Raw genomic sequence first — 17,796 nt, forward strand, 5'->3', positions numbered from 1 at the left:
TTTCTTTCTTCCCAAAACTTCTTTCCTCTTCACAGTGAATATTTGTTCATGAATCACTTTTGTTCTGTTTTCTGTTTATTCTCTTATGACTGTGTCTATCCACCTTAGCCTAAAACCAGGAAGTCTTAACTTGCCAGTAATAAAAATTTAAATGCTTAAAGGACATGAGGGGTTTTTTAGCTATTTCATCGAAGGGTGAACTGCTGTTTAGATAGTTCACATTCTCATTAAAGTAAACCAACAGGGAATCAGATACCCGAATGATGTAAAGGAGAGCTGAAATTTACCTTCCACTGGTACCAACATGGGCCCATCCTCCTAATTGTTCTTTCCATTCCCCTCCTCTGTGAAGTTTGGCTGATGGCTTTTAGCTCATACTGACTATTGTGCACAGGCCATTCTCAAAGGGAGAAGGAAAAACCACCTCTGAGAATCTCTGATGAGTTGTAGAGTTCATAAAGACAGAAGTTAAAGTGAGTAATTTGACAGTAACTTAGAAAGACAAAGGCCTTCCAGCCTACAAGTGTTTAAAAAAAAAAATTACCTGGCACTTGGTACTCCTGCTGGGTTGCTGAATGTAGCTGGTGTCCTCAGATGGCACATGCTTGTTATCAGATGATCTTTGTCCCATTACTACATTTCCATGTCTGAAAAGATAGATTAAACCTAGCATGCATGGCAATACTATTATAAAGTGTGACATTCCTGCTGTAATTAGCAGTGAAGCAAATTGTGATGTACCCATGTTGCTGCAGTTGCCCCAGCATAACTTGTTGGCCTACTGTATTCCACAGCAAGTGAAACTTTCTCTAGGAAAGCCATTTTTTGCAATGACTATGAATAACATTGTCTTTTTAAATTAGTTTATGAGCCCCTCAACAGTTATTCTGAATGGCTGCTACTTACTACCTGATGAGAAGTAGTGGTTCATAACTGCAGATGACCAACAAATTTCAAAATAACTTTCTAACCCTTCATCTGTTTTCTCCAGAGTATTCACTTTTAGGTTACACAATTTCTGTTTTCAATGTGGCAGTTAGACTGCTCCCATTTTGTTCAGACATTGCTGTTGGCCAGTCAAAGCCATCTTCCTGTAGAGAAGCTTTCAGCTCCAAAGGCTCCCACCTGAGCATGAGCTTAGAGAAAAGGTCAATGCATATGAGGAGAGGCCTTTGTTTTCCAGTGCCTCTCCCTTCCTTTGGGCCCCACAGATAAAGTTTTGCTAAGAGGCTGGTGGACATTTCTCCAGTGTTTATGTCCTTAAGACAGTCCTGCATGAGTCAGCTTGGGAATTGAAGTAGGACAACTGCAGCAGTTCAGCTCTGATGTTGAGCTTTATGAGAACAGGGCTTCTTATCTTGGGAACAGCACATTGATTAGGACTGTTAATTGTGAGATTGAACTATGCTTGTGTGGCTCTCTGCTGGACTGTGAGCCCACAGCAAGGCAGTTAGACTGCAGAGGGTGATAAACCCATCTGGCTTTGCTGCTTAATTCACCTGTGTACCCTTCCAGGCAGTGCTGTTTCCAGTGTTCCCAAGGAAGGGTCCTGGCAGATGTAGGAGGGCAGCTGCTGCTCTGGAATGCATTGAGTTGGAGCATTAAAGGCTTTAATCTCTTCCATCCCTGTTATAACAGAAATCTCTTCAAATTTCTCCTCCTGTGGCTCTGCAGCCCAGTTTTACCTCTTTGATCTCTCCCCACACACTTACTGTGGCCTAAAAAGTCTGCCTCTTCATCTTTGGGAAGGAGAACCTTTGACCACAGGGTGGGAAAACTTGAGTGAGCTTTGTATTCTGATTTGCTTAGGTCTAATTCAAAGACCTTCAGCATTAAAAGTTTTGCTGTTCTGTGTGATTAACATTCTGTCATTTTTTTCGGTGGAAAATACAGAATAAGTATTCAGTGTATTTAGTTATGTACTTGCATAAAGCTCAGTGTGGAGAGAAACAAACAGCACTTCCTCACATGGGCAAGATACCTTTTTCCCTCTCTACAGATGTAGTTCTGACTGAAGCCCAGCATTTTCTTACTAGTAGAGTAAAAGCCAAAGAAAGAATAGTTTAATAGTTTAATTTTTATTGAGGGAACCACATTTGATCAGTGGTCAGTCATAGAAGTGTTCCAACTTCCTTTCCTGCTACAGTTTTAAGTGAGTTACAACAGTAAGCACAACTGCAATTCTTCAATTCTTCATGTTTTGGCTTTATTTTGTGGTTTGTTTTTTTTTGTTTTGTTTTTAATTTATTGTTCTTAATTTTCACATTTTCATTTCATTTCACGAAATCTTATGGTTGTACAGAAAGAGGGGAATGGTGCCTTTTCACTCTTTCACTGGGTAACTGCAAACAAGATCTTCAAACTGTCTTAATTTCCAGGCTCAGTTTTATGAGTGAAAGCTTTCAAAACTAGGACTCATTAAAATCAGTGTAGCTGAGGCCTTTTAAAACTCTTTAAAATTCTTAGAATCTCTTTAAATTGCAATACTGAAATGCTGTTTAAAAGTGCAACTTTTACTCTTTAATTAGTCTGAAGCTTAATTTGTTTGCAGGCCTAAAAATGTGTCATTCTGTAGCTACACTGTACTTTCCAACCATGGGATCTGAGCGTGGGCACAAGAAATTTTGCCATTATATTATCAAATTTTTATTTGTAAAAGACTGAAGGCTGCACTGTTTTCTTGGATGAGAGATTGCATCTGAAAACTTGTCATGGTCCAATTCCTGTTATTTTTAGTGGAACTGCAAAAGCATTGTTGAAAAATACCCTGTACTGTCTAGAGAAATCAAGGATTTGTTCTTCTGCCTTAGGGGCTTTCTTTCTGTCCTTCTTTGGAGAAGAACACAGCTTGTTAAACTTTGAGGCTAATGGAAATGAGCTTCTGGAGGCATGCCCTGATGCTGCAGAAAGCAATGGCTAATTTCAGCTTCAAACCAAAGGGCATTGACTGTAAATGCAAAGCATCCTCCCTTTGATATCAGCAAAACTTCATCCAGTATATTTCCCTTATCTAGGAAACTTGAGCCAAGAGGCAGGAGCTACATTACATGATTTATTCCAGGGGGTGATAGTTCTGTGCATGTCTCCACCTCCAGAGTCTCCTCTGTATCTAAGTTTTCCAAAAAACAGAGCAAGGTCCAGTGGTTTGAGTAACAGAACTGTGGAGGGTGTGTGGGATCTGCCTTCTGAACCAGAAACGGATGGGAAGGGAAAGATGGAGTGGTTCCTGTCTCTCCACAAGGCACACTGGAGATGACGTTATTTCTCAGAGCTCCAAGGTAGTGCAGGGTGTTTTCATACACCATTCTTGAAGATCCAGAGAACTGCCAGCAGCAGGTGTTATGAAATTTGGGACATGCCAACAGATACAGAATATGAGTCCTCCACTTCCAGCCACAGTTCATTCCCAGCACAATGGAAATGGAAAAATGGGTGGAAGAAAGGAGGGAAGAGAGGAAGGAAGGCTCACTGGAATATTAATGCTTCCACAGTTCTTATCTCCTCTATTCCCTATCAGTGCCAAACTGTACTGGATGTGTGTCCTGAGCTGAGTGCTGCTTAACAGGGAAGTTGTACATTTTATGATTTGGCATTTTATGAGGCCAAAGCTACATTGGGGCAGCACAACATCACCACACTGATCAGAACATTTTCATAGATTTTAAGCCTGTGGAAGTTTAATGAATATGGTCACTGGATAAACTGATTCATGATGAGGTTTTCTGATAAAAAATCTTAGGAATTTTGTGTCAATTGCCCTATCTCGTTTCATTTGCCATGCAATCTTTTTTATTTTGTGTGAATTTTTGCAAACTAACCAACCTAGACTTGACTTTCTCTTTTTTTTTTTTTTAAGAGAAGGCAATTAAATTCTACTTCTCTTTTTTTGAAATTAACAGAAGTATTGTGAATAGACTGCCCTTACCTTCTCTTGAAAAAGATCACCAGTATGATGGGCACTGTCTCTAGATATCAGTATTAATTAATAGGACCAGGTTCTTTTCTCAGTCCTGACAATGTGCAAAAGACAATTGGTTTTAAGAATGTTACTGGATACTCCATACTATACTGTTTGTGATACTCCATCACAGGACTAGGCCCAGCACAGATTCTTGTGAAGATTCAGATGTGATTCTTCAAAGATGCATCTTGCATGAGGGCTTTTAGCAACTGTTGTTTGAGGTGTGATAGGAAACCTCTGCAAACTGATGGTGGTCTCCTGTTAAGAGAAAACAGTCTTTCTGCAGTTAATAGTCCTTCACTTGAACATTTGCCACCTCTATTCTATTTCCCTTCCAGAAAAATGGGAAAAAACCAACAGTTCCCTTAGCTTCCCTTGGATGTGGTTTTCATCCTTTCTCCCAGATTGATTTTTGTCTAGAAGCCAAAAGCTACACTGGGAGTAAATGATTCAGTGGTCATCTGAACCCAGGATTCTCCTGCCTTTCAGTACCACTCCAACCACTAGACCACAACAGCATCTTATGCTGCCTCAGAAGAGAGGCATCCTTTTGGGAAAGGGAGGAAAATTCCCAGCAGAACTCCCTTGGACTTCTGACCTTCGATAAAAATGAGGAAACAGCACTTCTGATTTTCAAGAGATTACTATTATCATTATGTTTCACTTAAAGAAGACATGTCAAGCTTTCACAAATTAAATCCAAACAACCTCTGTGTAGATTTTTTTAAAAGTTCCTTATTTGTTTTGCTAATAACTCCTTGATATATTCAGACAGATCCCGCATTAACAGAATGTTTGGGTTTTTTTACTAGCCTTATGCATTTATTAATGTATTTTGGTATAAAAATAAAATTATAGAATGATAGTGGTCATATCACTCTATTTATTATAGAGAATGGGCCAAAATCTCCATCAAATTGTGTTACAGCACATGGACTGTTAGCAGATGGTGGTTACTGAAGTTTGAGTCAGTTGACACTCAGCTTTTGCCTCACAGTGAGTACCTGAATGTGAGTTATGCTTAACTTCTGGTAAATCTCAGCCATAAACTACAGATGTATTTGGGAAAGGGAGTGCATTTATCACACTCCTTTCAAAGAAACTCCTCTTCTCTGATGTGTTTTGATATGGGTTGTGATTTTCAGATCCAAAAAGAACTTAAAAGCTAACAGGGGGTTTAGCAGAGGTTCAAAATTCTTATTTGAATTCTATATTTTTGTGAAGATCTGCATGTTTGTTCTGTCTCTAAGGGACTACCTGTGTAGTTTATGCTTACCTTATTATGATTACCTTGTTTAAACAAATTACAAAACTAATAACTATATGAGGAAAGAAGGAGATTTTTTTCTGCCCATTCAACTGCCTTTTTTTTGGTTTGTTTTTAAACTGCATTTATACATTTTCTGCATCCCTATCTTGTTCTGATTCTGCAAAACCTATTAATACCAACGTTCTTGCAGACAGATGCTTTGCTGAATTAAATACATTCCTTCTATTTTAGCATGTAAAATTTGAGAAAGAGTGTGGATAAATGAGTTTCCACAACTTACTCTACAGTACTATGTTGCTCTGTGTAAGTCTCAGGCAAAGAAATAAGCAAGGAAAGACTTTGTTTGCAGTTTGTTTCATCTTCTGGTAAAGAAGACTGAAAAAATAAATGATGCACAGGTTGATTTAAACCAGAACCTGGCCATAACTCCGGGTCACTCTATGGCCCACGCTCTGCAAGTACGAACACAGGAGTTTATCATGGTGTACAAAGATAATCTCACTAGAAGTCATGGAAGTCAGAGACTGCTGGGATGAGTCTAAGCACATGTTTAAGAGTTTTCAGGATCAAACATAAATGCTGATTTACTGCCTAGGCAATCTTCAGTACCACCTACTTTGGTTAAGAGTTCGTCATTTTTCTGTAATGTCTCCTGTGTGCGGCCATTGCTCTATGTGACAACGAAGAAATACAAAATATTAGTGAGTGCAAAGCTGCCAGATCACAAATACCAAAGGTTCAGAGCTTGCATTGGGAATGCAGTGCAACAAATTGTTGGAGATATTGCACAGACAGTCTTGGCTCGCCAAAGAAACAGCAACACACAGGTCAACTTATGTCCATTTGGGTTTTCTTATGAGAAATGGAAATACTTATTTTTCAAATCTTCTACTTTCTTTCTTTATATTCTCACAGAGCTATTGAAGCATAGTTTGTGCCTATAGTTTGTGTTTGTGCCTATAGTGAGCACTAGAAGTTATAGCAAAATGTATTTAAAAATAGCACTTAAATAATGAATGCAGCTAAATATAAACAATATTATAAAAATATAAACAATAATAATGTCATATAAACACAGCCTTCTAATGTACTTGTATTTAACATTGCCCAAAATAATTTTCAAAATACAATTGTGTTATTCTCTATGGATTGCTCAGTGTGCTCCTTCCCTTTCTCTTAATTAAATTTATTTTGTCTTTAGCCAAAGGGAATGCTGGCACTCTTGGTAGTCAACATTTCTCTCATTTCTGTAGTAGCCAGACCCTCCAGAAGAGATGAGACTCGCGTTTTGTGGTAACGACAATGCCTCAGCCTATAACATCAGTGCTGGTGTCCTCAGGAATGTCTGCTTTGTGGATGCCCTCAACTTGGTCCCTCATGTCTTCCTGCTGTTTATCACCTTCCCAATTTTGTTCATTGGTGAGTTATTCCATGGAGCTCTGCCTTCCCACAAACACTCGAGCATGTGTTTATATTCAGTCATGTTTGCATGGGCTCAGTGGAACCATTGGATGCTTTGTATTTATGAATTCTGAAAAAAGAACAGGAAGAATGGCTTCACCCAGAGGCTAACCTGCTGAAATGTGAGAATTTTAGATATAAATCTGAACTAATCAGTATGAAGAGATGTATGAGAACCAGAAAGATCAGATCCAAATTTGCTGTGAAACTTCTCTCTGCAGAAGTTTTCTTCAGATTTGAAATTGGCAACTTGCAACGTTTGTTATTATTAGATATTAGAAGACTTAGGGCAGTGGGTCTGAATTTCCTTGAAGTTACATGAATTACAGAGAATATCCAAAATGTTCACATTGGGTCTAATGCTAGGACAGGTGTAGGAAATATTTACTATAGAACAATTGCTTCTTTGCTAACATTTGTAAACAAAAGTAGAGCAATAGAGATTTTTTTTCCCCTAACAGAAATAAAAAATAAAAAATGATAAATTCCTCTTGAGGAATGTAGGATAGTGCAGGGGCTCAACTCACATAGTCTTGTAAAAAAACCCATCTCAGCTAGTACTCTAATGATAGTTTTTTCTACAGTTGTCCTTTTATCCCAGTTAATTTGCAGTGGTGAAATAAATACAATTTAATACTTTTCCAGAGAGGTCAAACAGTGGCATTCTTACTGATCATAGGAGATTACGAGACTTCAATAACCATCAAAAGTGTTAGTGAAAATAAATATTCTCCTGACAACTGCATGAGAAATGCCATGTCAGTTCTTCCATGTTACTTTCCTGGTGTTGCATGTGTTGATGCATGGTAATGCATTTCTTCCACAAGGAAGATTTTAATTTGGGACTGTATTTGGACATGAGACTGTATTTGGACATTTTAAGGGCTTTCATCATGCAAAAAGACTCCAAAGCGGTTGAATAAAATGCTACAGTAACCTCTGGGCTAAGACAGTCTTTACCTAACTGTGACATGATCCAGTGACTAAAACTAGTTAAATAATTAAACAAGAGAATAAGAAACAAATTCTAACAAATTATAAAGACTAGAAAGAAACCCCAGGGTTATGGAATCTCTCTCCAACAGTGCTGGATTTTTTACCTCAGTGCTGGCTCTTCCTTTGAGGTGAGATGCAGGTCCTCCTTGAAGCACAGGGCTTTGTGCAGTAGTGTTTGATGGAAGTACAATGCAAGGTCTGAGGGCAAAGATAATATTGTAGAAGACTCTAACTAAGTGCTGTTTCAATTTTTTAGAGGCATTAGCCAAATAATTTTGAAATAGTATTGCAGCTGCTGAAAATTCCCTCTATTTCATAACAACATTAGGAAAAATAATAGTATTTTAAATTGTATGCTATTTATGTAAGTATGTAATTATTTGTTTTCTATTTTGAATGCTAATTATCAGGACAAATAGTTGTTGAACGGAGCATTAAAAGCCAACTGGAGTCCATGGTATAGACTGACCCCAAACCAGAAATTTGGTGATAAGCTGAGTTTGTGCAAATGTGTGGGCAAAGAAAAAATAAAAAGCATCTTGATAGAGACAAAGACAGGAGCAAGGTCAAAGAAAACCACATTAGATTAGGAAAGTCTTAGAGAACTATAGAAAATGCTTGAGATAGCTATGGAGAAGAGAGAATAATTTGTTCTTGAAGAATTTTTTGTCTTAACCAAGGATGAAATGGTGAAATGCTGACAGTTTCCAAGAATGAATACACTTAGGTTTTGGTTTATGTGTTCCTGAGTCACCTGGTGAGCCTCCAAGCACGATTGGGCACTGCATCCTTGTGTAGCCAAAGCACATCCTGGGTTTTAAACTGAGATAGTTTTGTTTCCTTTTGCTTGGTTTCTTTACTTATCCAAAATGTGCTGTTGGTGGCATTCTCTACAGGCTTTGGGAAGCCTGTCAGGGAATTCCAGGAGTTGCTTTACAGTAAGAGGGACTTTTGGGCCCACTGAGTCAGGACAGCCCCGTACCTGGGCGGGAAGAGGCAGAGGCTGAGGCTTGCCACACCAGAGGCCAGCCTGTGGTCAGGCCTTGTCCCCTCCCGCAGATCCTCTGTGCCCCACCTCTTGCTGTGTTGCTGGACTCAAAGAGGATCTTGCCTGGAAAGGGCAGGTGACATCTGAAGTGATGACAGGGAAATAGGCTTGAGGTTGAATCTGTTGATTAATTTGAGTTCTGGAGCTGTGTTGGGAGCTCTGAGGGGCCAGCAATGGAGAGGCCTGGGCTGCACCTGAGGGAGAGAAATCACTGTTCAGCCTCCACTCAGACTCCCAACCAGGCCTGAAACAGATAATAAATGTTACTTGTTTCAAGTAAAAGCATCTCTTTGAGGCCACATTTGAGGATGCAACTTTTATATCAGTTGGAAATTTTTCCCGCTCTTTCTGTGACTGTGAAAGACGTGAGGATGCCATCACTTCAGCTCTGTCAATCCCTGTTGTGTGAGGGTGCCACTTGGGGTGGTTTCTTTTGTTGTTGTTTTCTTATCACTTTTCTTGGCCAGGAAGGACTTTTCTTTGTAATTTGGAAAAAATGTTGTCTCATTGTCTTCAGGGTTTTTTTAAATTATGGGGCAACTGAGACAGTCCTGGGTCATCTTTTTAGTAACAACAGCCCTGTAGCCTGTAGGGGGCTTGTATTGATTGCATGTAAGTGTGCCCAGAAAACTGATAAGCAGATCAGTCACTGACTTGCTTTCTCTTTCCTTGCTATCATTTCCCAGGCTGGGGAAGCCAGAGCTCTAAAGTGCAGATTCACCACAACACCTGGCTGCACTTCCCCGGGCACAACCTGCGGTGGATCCTGACGTTCACCCTGCTGTTCGTGCACGTGTGTGAAATAGCAGAGGGGATTGTTTCCGACACGTAAGTGGCAGAGTTTGGTAACCATGATAACCATGCTAATTGCATTTGTTAATGAACAATGTTAATTGTTCGTGCACGTGTGTGAAATAGCAGAGGGGATTGTTTCCGACACGTAAGTGGCAGAGTTTGGTAACCATGATAACCATGCTAATTGCATTTGTTAATGAACAATGTTAATGTCTGATGGGCTGGCTAATAAGGCATGAGGAGGTTTTTCCCCCAGAAAGTTCATAGAATCCTTTCATGAACTGTCCAGGTTTTAATGGGATGAAGCTGAAGCCGTTGTTAGCATTTATTCTTCTCTCAAGCTATAATAGCAAGCAACTATTGGTCAAAGTTAAGCACTCATGAGGACAAAAATCTTTTTGTCTCTAGAAATTCATGTTTGTCCTCTTCAATAGATTAGCAGAACACTTATGGTTTCACACCATTGTGAAAAAAAGGCACTAAATTCACTAATTTATATTGTTTTTATTTTCAGACAAATGAAATCACGCCACCTGCATCTCTTTCTACCAGCTATAATGGGATTTGTGGCTGCCACTGTATCCATAGTCTATTACCATAATATTGAAACATCCAACTTTCCAAAGTTACTGCTGGGTAAGTCTACGTCTGATATTTATGTCCTCTTACAAATCCCAGTTTTTAGCCAAACTCAGCTTGTGTAGGTTGAGGAGGATGGTGGAATGTGTGAGAATATTAAAACAGAGAGGAATAACTCTCTGCTCTTGCAGATATGGTAGTATCATAGGAGTTATTGCACCTTTCATAAGGTACACACTGAAAACTACTTTTAAAATTATTCCAAAAGAGAAAACCTTGCGTGCCTGTGTCATTTCTATCATGAGCTTTTAGGTATTTTTTAACACGGGTGATAATTTTGAGGAAAAACTTGTCTGCATTCAAAAGGGCTGTTTCAAAAGGCCACTTTGAATAATGATCTGACCACAAACTCCTGTGCAGATGCTGCTCTTTCTCAACATCTTTTGCAGCTGATTTCAAGATTATCCCATTTGCTCTCAGTCAGGAGATGGTCAGACCAGATGTGACAGAATAATGTTCCATACAAGTGTGTTGTACAAATTGCCTGTAACTCAACCACCTGAACCAGGCCCTGACAGATCCCTGCCAGAATGCAGGCTAACACTAAATTCCATAAACTCTTTTTCCAAATGAGTGCATTTCCATATTCTCACTTGGGATGCACCCTGCTTTTTTTAAGAGGCAATAAGACTTTTGTCAAGTTGTGTGCCTTTTCCTTCACTATAAGAACAAAGTTCCCCTTCAGATTAAGTCCTCTTCAGTGGAGTTTTGTATCTGTGTGAAGATCTGCCATTGTGGATCTGTTTGAAGGGTTGTGGCCCAGGAAAGAAAACAGCGGCTGGTGATAGAGAGGATCACTGTGCCTGCACCATATCAAGCCATGGAAGCTAAAATGCTGTAGTTACACTTATTTATTAATTTATTTTTAAATTATGCACATGCACCTGTTTTACAGCCCTGTTCCTTTACTGGATAATGGCCTTTGTCACCAAAACCATCAAGCTTGTCAGATACTGCCAGGACGGGGTGCCTTTTTCTCAGTTGCGTTTCTGCATCACTGGAATTATGGTCATCCTCTATGGGCTGCTGATGGCTGTGGAGATCAATGTCATCCGAGTCAGGGTATGTGCCTTCTTCCTCAGGATCCAGAAAAATATCAGTGGCATCATGGGGGTGAAGATGTCTCCTTAGTCCAGGAACTCTGGCTTGTGTCAAGTTTAGGCCCAAGTTTAGCTTAGCCATAAAGGTTTGGTTAATTCTGTGGATATCAGTGGTGATTTAAATCTCTTTAATGTGTATGTCCTTGATGTATCCCCTGGGCTTGGTGTGTGTGCATGCCTGTGTGCATCTATCCACACAAAGTGCACACGTATTTGTGTAGATAGATGCATAGTTGTGCACATGAGGAGGGTATAGGTGGATGCAATCTGCAAAATATGTGCTGTGTTAGTGCTAATGAACTGTTTATGTAGTGAATCTTTTAAGTTAGCATAAGTTCTTACCCATGATAATTTAAAATAAAATTATTTCCCAATAATTCATTTTTACTGTTGTTCAGCTTGAGATAGGTGGTACTGATAGGGTTCAGAACAGTATCCACGTCCAGTGTTGCTCAATCGTTTGCCAGTTATCTGTCAAAATGGAAATGCTCCTTTTTACACACAAATTCCACATACAGTTACCTTTAAAAGCAAATTTGAGACTGTTGTTGTCTTACACATAGTTTTTACTAAAAAATTACCATCAATAAGATAATTTCTGAGCCCATGTTTGTCTGTTTTCTCCTTTGCAGAGGTATGTGTTTTTCATGAACCCTCAGAAAGTAAAGCCTCCAGAGGATCTGCAGGATCTGGGGGTGAGGTTCCTGCAGCCATTTGTCAATTTGCTCTCAAAGGCAACTTATTGGTGGATGAACACTCTCATTATTTCTGCTCACAAGAAACCTGTGGACCTGAAGGCCATTGGGAAGCTGCCAATTGCAATGAGAGCACTGACAAATTATGTCTGTCTCAAAGAAGCCTATGAGGAACAAAAGGTAATAACAGATGTCCATGTCACTGTTCGGCCTTAGAAAGCTAAAGTGTCACTTTGAATTTCTTCAGCTTTCATCAAATCCTCATTTTAGGAATTTTTAACTTAGGACTGTTTGTTCCAAGGTGAAACATTGGCGTAGGAAGTTCCAATCCAATAGTTACTGTTTGGTTTTAAGTGAATTTATAGCAGGAGAGAGTTGCCAAACTGAGTGCAACTGGAAACTAAAACCACAACAGACTGATCACTTGCTAGATTTTAACAGTGAAAGATTTGTTTAAATCTTAGCTACTTTTGAAACTGGAAGACATTCTGTCCATAGTTTCAGCTGGAAACACTCATTTTCACCTTTTTTTTTTCCAGACAGAAAAATAGCCAAAACCACACATCAAGAATAGCCAAAACACTGGTGTCTTAGCAGTGGTTTAGTCACCAGTCCCAAACACACAACCATACAGGCTGCGATGAAGGAAATTAACTCCATCCCAGCCAGACCCAGTACAGAAACCATGGTTTGGAAAACTCTCTGGGTAGGGCAGGATTTTCCAGGGAAACTTCTGGATGCATTTAGGCAGCTCTTTGCTCCCAGCAGCTAATGGAGCTGCAGGCTCCTTCCTGTGCCTTCTGAGATGAAACAATTATCAGTACAATTGTTTTGACCTTAATAGATATAGGTTGCTTCTTTTTCCTTCTGCAGTTGAGGATTACAGAGACCAGAGATCAAGATCCTGCTGCTTTAGGCAGAAAGCTACTGAGTTTTGGAACCGAGCTTTACACAGCAACCTAGGAGAGGTGCATCCCTTAGACCAGCTTCTTAAGGTGCCTAAACCCTTAAAGAGGCAAAAGAGAGATATGCAACTACGTGGCCCAAGGGCCTGAGTCTGTGCCATTCTTGACAGGCACGACAGCTGGGTGCCAGTATTTGTCTGTAGCTCGTTCACATCTGTAGGTACTGTCTGTGCCTGCACAAAAATGCAGTTCAGATGCCAAAAGGCAAGGTAAATGTGCATTTCTCTTGTGCATGAGCACAAACTTTCAGTGTGTAGCTTCCCTCAGTGCATATCATGCACATATAGACACTTGCATAAATGTTACATATGCAGTCACACTTACATTTCTGATGCTGCCTTACATCAGGTATTTTGTGTTCTGTAGTTGTTTAAAGCCTTGAGATTACCACAGCCTCTAGCACATTTGTGCTACTATTCAAAAACAGGCTGCAACCCTGAAGTAAACTGGTATTTTGTAGATAAAGTTAAAGTAAACCAAATGGCTAAAGCAAATCCATGGAGCCAGGCAGTGGGACTCACTGCAGTTCATTCCTGTGGAGAAATGCATTGGCTTGTGCCTGGGTGGGCCAGAAAACAGCCACAGAATTAGGAAAATTCTTCAGACTGGAGTGTGGTCTGCAGTCTGGAGGAGGTGATATGCCACTGTCTCTGCTCCAAGTGTGTATTTTACACTAATCTCCTGCTGGTGAGGGGAGCCCCACAGCCTCCCCTGGATTAAGTGGGGTTACCCCAGCCTGTGCCTGCAGATCTCAGCTGCTCCATAGCCCTGCAGAGAGAAAACTCCTGTCCTTCCCAAACCTTTCTTCTCACACCTTAATGAAAGATGCTGAACACGACCTTGAATACTCTGTATTGTGAAATGCCTATGAGATAGCTCACATGACATTGTCTTGCTGTGTCTTCTGCATGCTATGAAAATGGAAATAATAGTATCAATTCTCACATAATTCCATTTACATCCCTTGCCGCCCCCCCCCCCCCCAAAAAAAAAAGTGATCCTCCAGAACTGTTGCTTGCTTTTGTTTCAATGTCTATTGAAGCAGGCTAAATGTTTCACACCGCATATCAGTGCATTGTATATCACATATCCAAAAATAGATTTAGCGCATTGATATTACATTTGGTTTACCCCACTGGCCTGAATCCTGTGTAATTTGTCCTGATGGTCAATAGAAACCTTTTCTTTTGGGCACTTAATAGAAAATTCAATTTTTAAAGTCAAGGACCATTGGTTTCCTATGTCTGCTATTCATGTGCCACTATGGCTCTTAGCTATTAGGGCCAAGAAAAGGAGGAATGAAATTGTGTTAACTATCAATCACAGGGACAGGGCATTGCCCTTCAGTATCAGGCTTATACTGCCAGTTCCAGAATGATGGGAACAGTCAGATTTCCATATTTACTGAGGCAAAACTTACAGGTGACTTGATTTATCACAAAGCACTGTCTCACTGCCCTTTATTCCAACTGTGGAGTGCCCAAGGTAGAGAAAATTACAGGAATTTGAAAGGAAGTTGACAAGGACAAGGAAAACCAAATCAAGTGGCACAGCTGGGAACAGCATCCCAGACTCGTTAATTAATACCGCAACATTCTATGCAAGCCCGTAACACTCAAGGACCATTCTGGCAAAGAAATTATTATTAGAAAAAGGTCTTTCTCCCTTCTTCCTGTTACATGCTTCAGCTAATACAAAGTCCTGATTTAAAAAGAAGAAAAAACAGTGTTTAGCAATACATTAGATAATTTAATAGCATTTTTTTCCAATGAAAAGGAAACATTTCATATAGTGATGGCTAATGTGTGAATTGCAGTAACAGTGAAAATGGCTATTAAATTGTTGGAGAAATAAGGATTAACCATTGCTATTTAACAAATTTACTATTAATTGAATGCCCAGAACAATATAACAATTTTTTTCCCCAAAAGATGGCAGCCATTTACCTAATAAATTAGCTTAGCTGCTCTCAAGCTGTTAAAGTTATTAATCATTTATTTGAAGATGGCGATTAATCCTTTTAGGGTACTCAAGCTCAAAACCCATTAGGCCACATATTCAGAGCCTTTTGTCTGGGCAACTCACACGAGGCCCTTGTGCTCTTTCCCTCCTCAGGGAGTGCATTTTCCTCAGAGGAAGCAATTTCCTTCTCGCCCCTTTCTGAAATGGTAGCTCTAATTTGACTCCATTTTTCCTTCCTAAGCTCCTTGGCACTAGCCTGGCCCAGTCTCTGGCAGCCACCTGGTCCACCTGCACATTTTTGGCACCATGCATATAATCCATCTCACTGTGGAAATGGCATAAAAGGGAAAAACTAAGAAAAGAGGGGGGAAAAAAGACATGAGGCAGCCAGGCAGTTTACAGGCACATTTGCTTTTTCTTTGGTGAACTTGTTGGGTCAGGGGGTGGTTGTTGCTTGGCTGTGCTTAAAATGTCTCTGTGAATGCTCAAGAGAGCTTGGCTTGGCTTGCAGCTTGCAGGCATCTCTGCTACTTGAGAAATGACAGATGCTTGTTTAAAGTGTCAAAAGCTGCTGCCTGAAGTGCAAGGAAGCATGCTGCAGAGCATGGCTCTGGTCAGTAAAACTCTTCCTTTGTTAAACTGAAAGGACCTCAGGGATATCAGAACTCTTCTGATTACACAAAGCCACATCTGCTGGCTGGTGTTTTAGCCAAGAGCTGTGATACTGTGTAAATTCACAGATCTGAAGGCTAGAAAGGACCCTTGGTTGATTTAATCTTACCTCCCATCCTGGTCTGCTGCTTTCATTTTTTCAGCACAGTTATCATTGATTGGTTGAAGTGTGTCATCCTGGAATGCATATAAGAGATGGAAAAAATTCCAGATTAATTCAATTAAACTATATTATTGTAATTGTCATGTATTTTTCCTGCAATCAGAAGCCTTTACAGCTTGTGAAACCAGGATTAACCACATGAGCAATGGGCTGAAAGGTCAGACCTTTCCCTGAGCACACATGTGACAAGGGACAATGGCTGCCTGCCAGGATGATAATCTTTGCTTGCATTCCTGTGTTCACAGGTTGAGGAAAGTGGTGGGATATAGAAGTGAGAAACCACAGTTACCAAGGGGAGGCAGAATTGGAATTTACTGTGAAGAATGTCGGAAATCTGTCGATAATTACAGCAAATTTGCTGCCTCACATGGTCTAAACCACCTTTTAGGAACCTTTTGGGCATCCAGACAGGAATGATGCCATATGAAGCCTGGGAGGTTTCTCTTATTTCACTGGGTACCTGTTTCTGTTTCCAGAAAAAGGTGGAGGACCATCCAAACCGGAGTCCCTCCATTTGGTTGGCCATGTACAGCGCTTTTGGACGGCCAATCCTGCTCAGCAGCACCTTCCGCTACCTGGCCGACCTGCTGGGCTTTGCTGGGCCACTCTGCATTTCTGGCATTGTCCAGGGCTTCCAGAATACAACCAATAATACAAACACCACAGAAAAGGTAACCTGACAATGTGAATTGAAAGGCTCTGGTAGTAGTTTTAGAGCCATATCAGGTATTTAAGACAGCTGGCTGCGTGCTTTGATAGGTCTGTGGTCATCACTGTGTTATTTCATTGTTTCTCTCAAGCAAATTGAATATTTCTGTTATGAGAGACAGTCAAGTTATAAACCTGAGCAATGAGAGACTTGTGTAGGAATGGAACACAGGTTGTGGAGGCTCCCTCCAGCTCCCAGCTGTCTCTCTTGATGGAGTCATCCCAGCAGTTCTGGGAAGAAGGAACAATTTTTTCTGCTCCTCTTCAACTGTGCCTGTTTCTTTCAGGCAGGACACACACTGGTGGTACCTCAGTGATGCATCCAGCATGGGAATTTTGCTTAATTCCTGTCCATTTGTCAGTTTATACTTCACTGACAGTTTTGACTTCTCTCAAATCTGTTTTTATACTAGGAAGCTGACAGTAGCCAGTCCCTGTTTGTGGCTGATTGTATTGATTGCTGCTGTGATGAACTGTGTTGGCACATACTGAGAAATTGAAAAGTATCCACTTTACTCGATGGTGTTCCTGATACTAGAGATGCACAAGAGATGCCAGTTCAGTGCTAATTTCAAGTTTCACTGAGACTGAACTTTCAGGGATCACATCTAAATGCTGAGCAAGCCTCTGATACAGAACATTTTCTATCACAAGAAAAAGAATTTATGAGTAACTAATGAAAAGATACAGGTAAAATTATTTTACTGACAGCAGAGAAGAAAAGACAAAGACATTTTCCTGCATTTGTCTTGTGACAGAGATACATCTCCATACAGTTTTTGGAGTGTTTTATCTCTGAATGAGCAGATAGGTATGTAATGGAATAGCATTTTCCTCCCCAGATAAAGTATTTGACTATCATCACTATCCACATATCTTTTTCTTGGCTGCTCACACTTGACATTAATTTTCTTGACTGAGGTCTCAATTTGGCTTCAGACTTTCCTGCACTGAAGGAGAGTTTAATTGTACAGCTTATCAAATAAAGCTTTTTATCATCCTTGAACCTGCACATGCAGGATTTGAGCCACAGAGTTACGAGGCAAAGTGCATGTTTTTGTGCCTTCAAAAATGTTGGGGTTTTTTGCATGGTGAAAAAACAAAGCTTGAAAATAATTTCTGGATCTCAGAATTAGGAATCTGTACCTTGTCTGCTTCCTTTATCTTTTGTCCTCTGCTAGTTGTGGCTTTTTAAAGTTTTAATGAGCATTGGCTAAAGGGAAGATTGAAATCATTGGAGATCTTGAAAGCACTTGGCTTGCTGACAGTCACTGTTTCTCTTGGATACATTTCAGAATGCAAGTGCCTTTAATTTATGGATTTTGATAAACTTTCTCTTGGTTGTTCTTGCTATTAAACGT

The 17,796-nt window shown here is 40.1% G+C and overlaps 1 protein-coding gene across 1 annotated transcript in view; it reads left to right on the forward strand.

The window, feature by feature from the left end:
* The first annotated feature begins 4,876 nt into the window (after window positions 1-4,876).
* The window catches only part of ABCC9 (ATP binding cassette subfamily C member 9), a 62,557-nt gene continuing 49,637 nt past the window's right edge, over window positions 4,877-17,796 (forward strand). The window contains exons 1-7 of the mRNA XM_036404972.1: window positions 4,877-4,957; window positions 6,485-6,650; window positions 9,423-9,564; window positions 10,046-10,167; window positions 11,066-11,232; window positions 11,903-12,145; window positions 16,204-16,398. Of these exons, the coding sequence (XP_036260865.1) occupies window positions 6,506-6,650; window positions 9,423-9,564; window positions 10,046-10,167; window positions 11,066-11,232; window positions 11,903-12,145; window positions 16,204-16,398 (1,014 nt within the window). The 5' untranslated portion in view covers window positions 4,877-4,957; window positions 6,485-6,505. The remainder of the gene's footprint in view (window positions 4,958-6,484; window positions 6,651-9,422; window positions 9,565-10,045; window positions 10,168-11,065; window positions 11,233-11,902; window positions 12,146-16,203; window positions 16,399-17,796) is intronic.

The sequence above is a fragment of the Molothrus ater genome, chromosome 5 (assembly GCF_012460135.2).
Source record: "Molothrus ater isolate BHLD 08-10-18 breed brown headed cowbird chromosome 5, BPBGC_Mater_1.1, whole genome shotgun sequence".
Lineage (NCBI taxonomy): Eukaryota > Metazoa > Chordata > Aves > Passeriformes > Icteridae > Molothrus > Molothrus ater.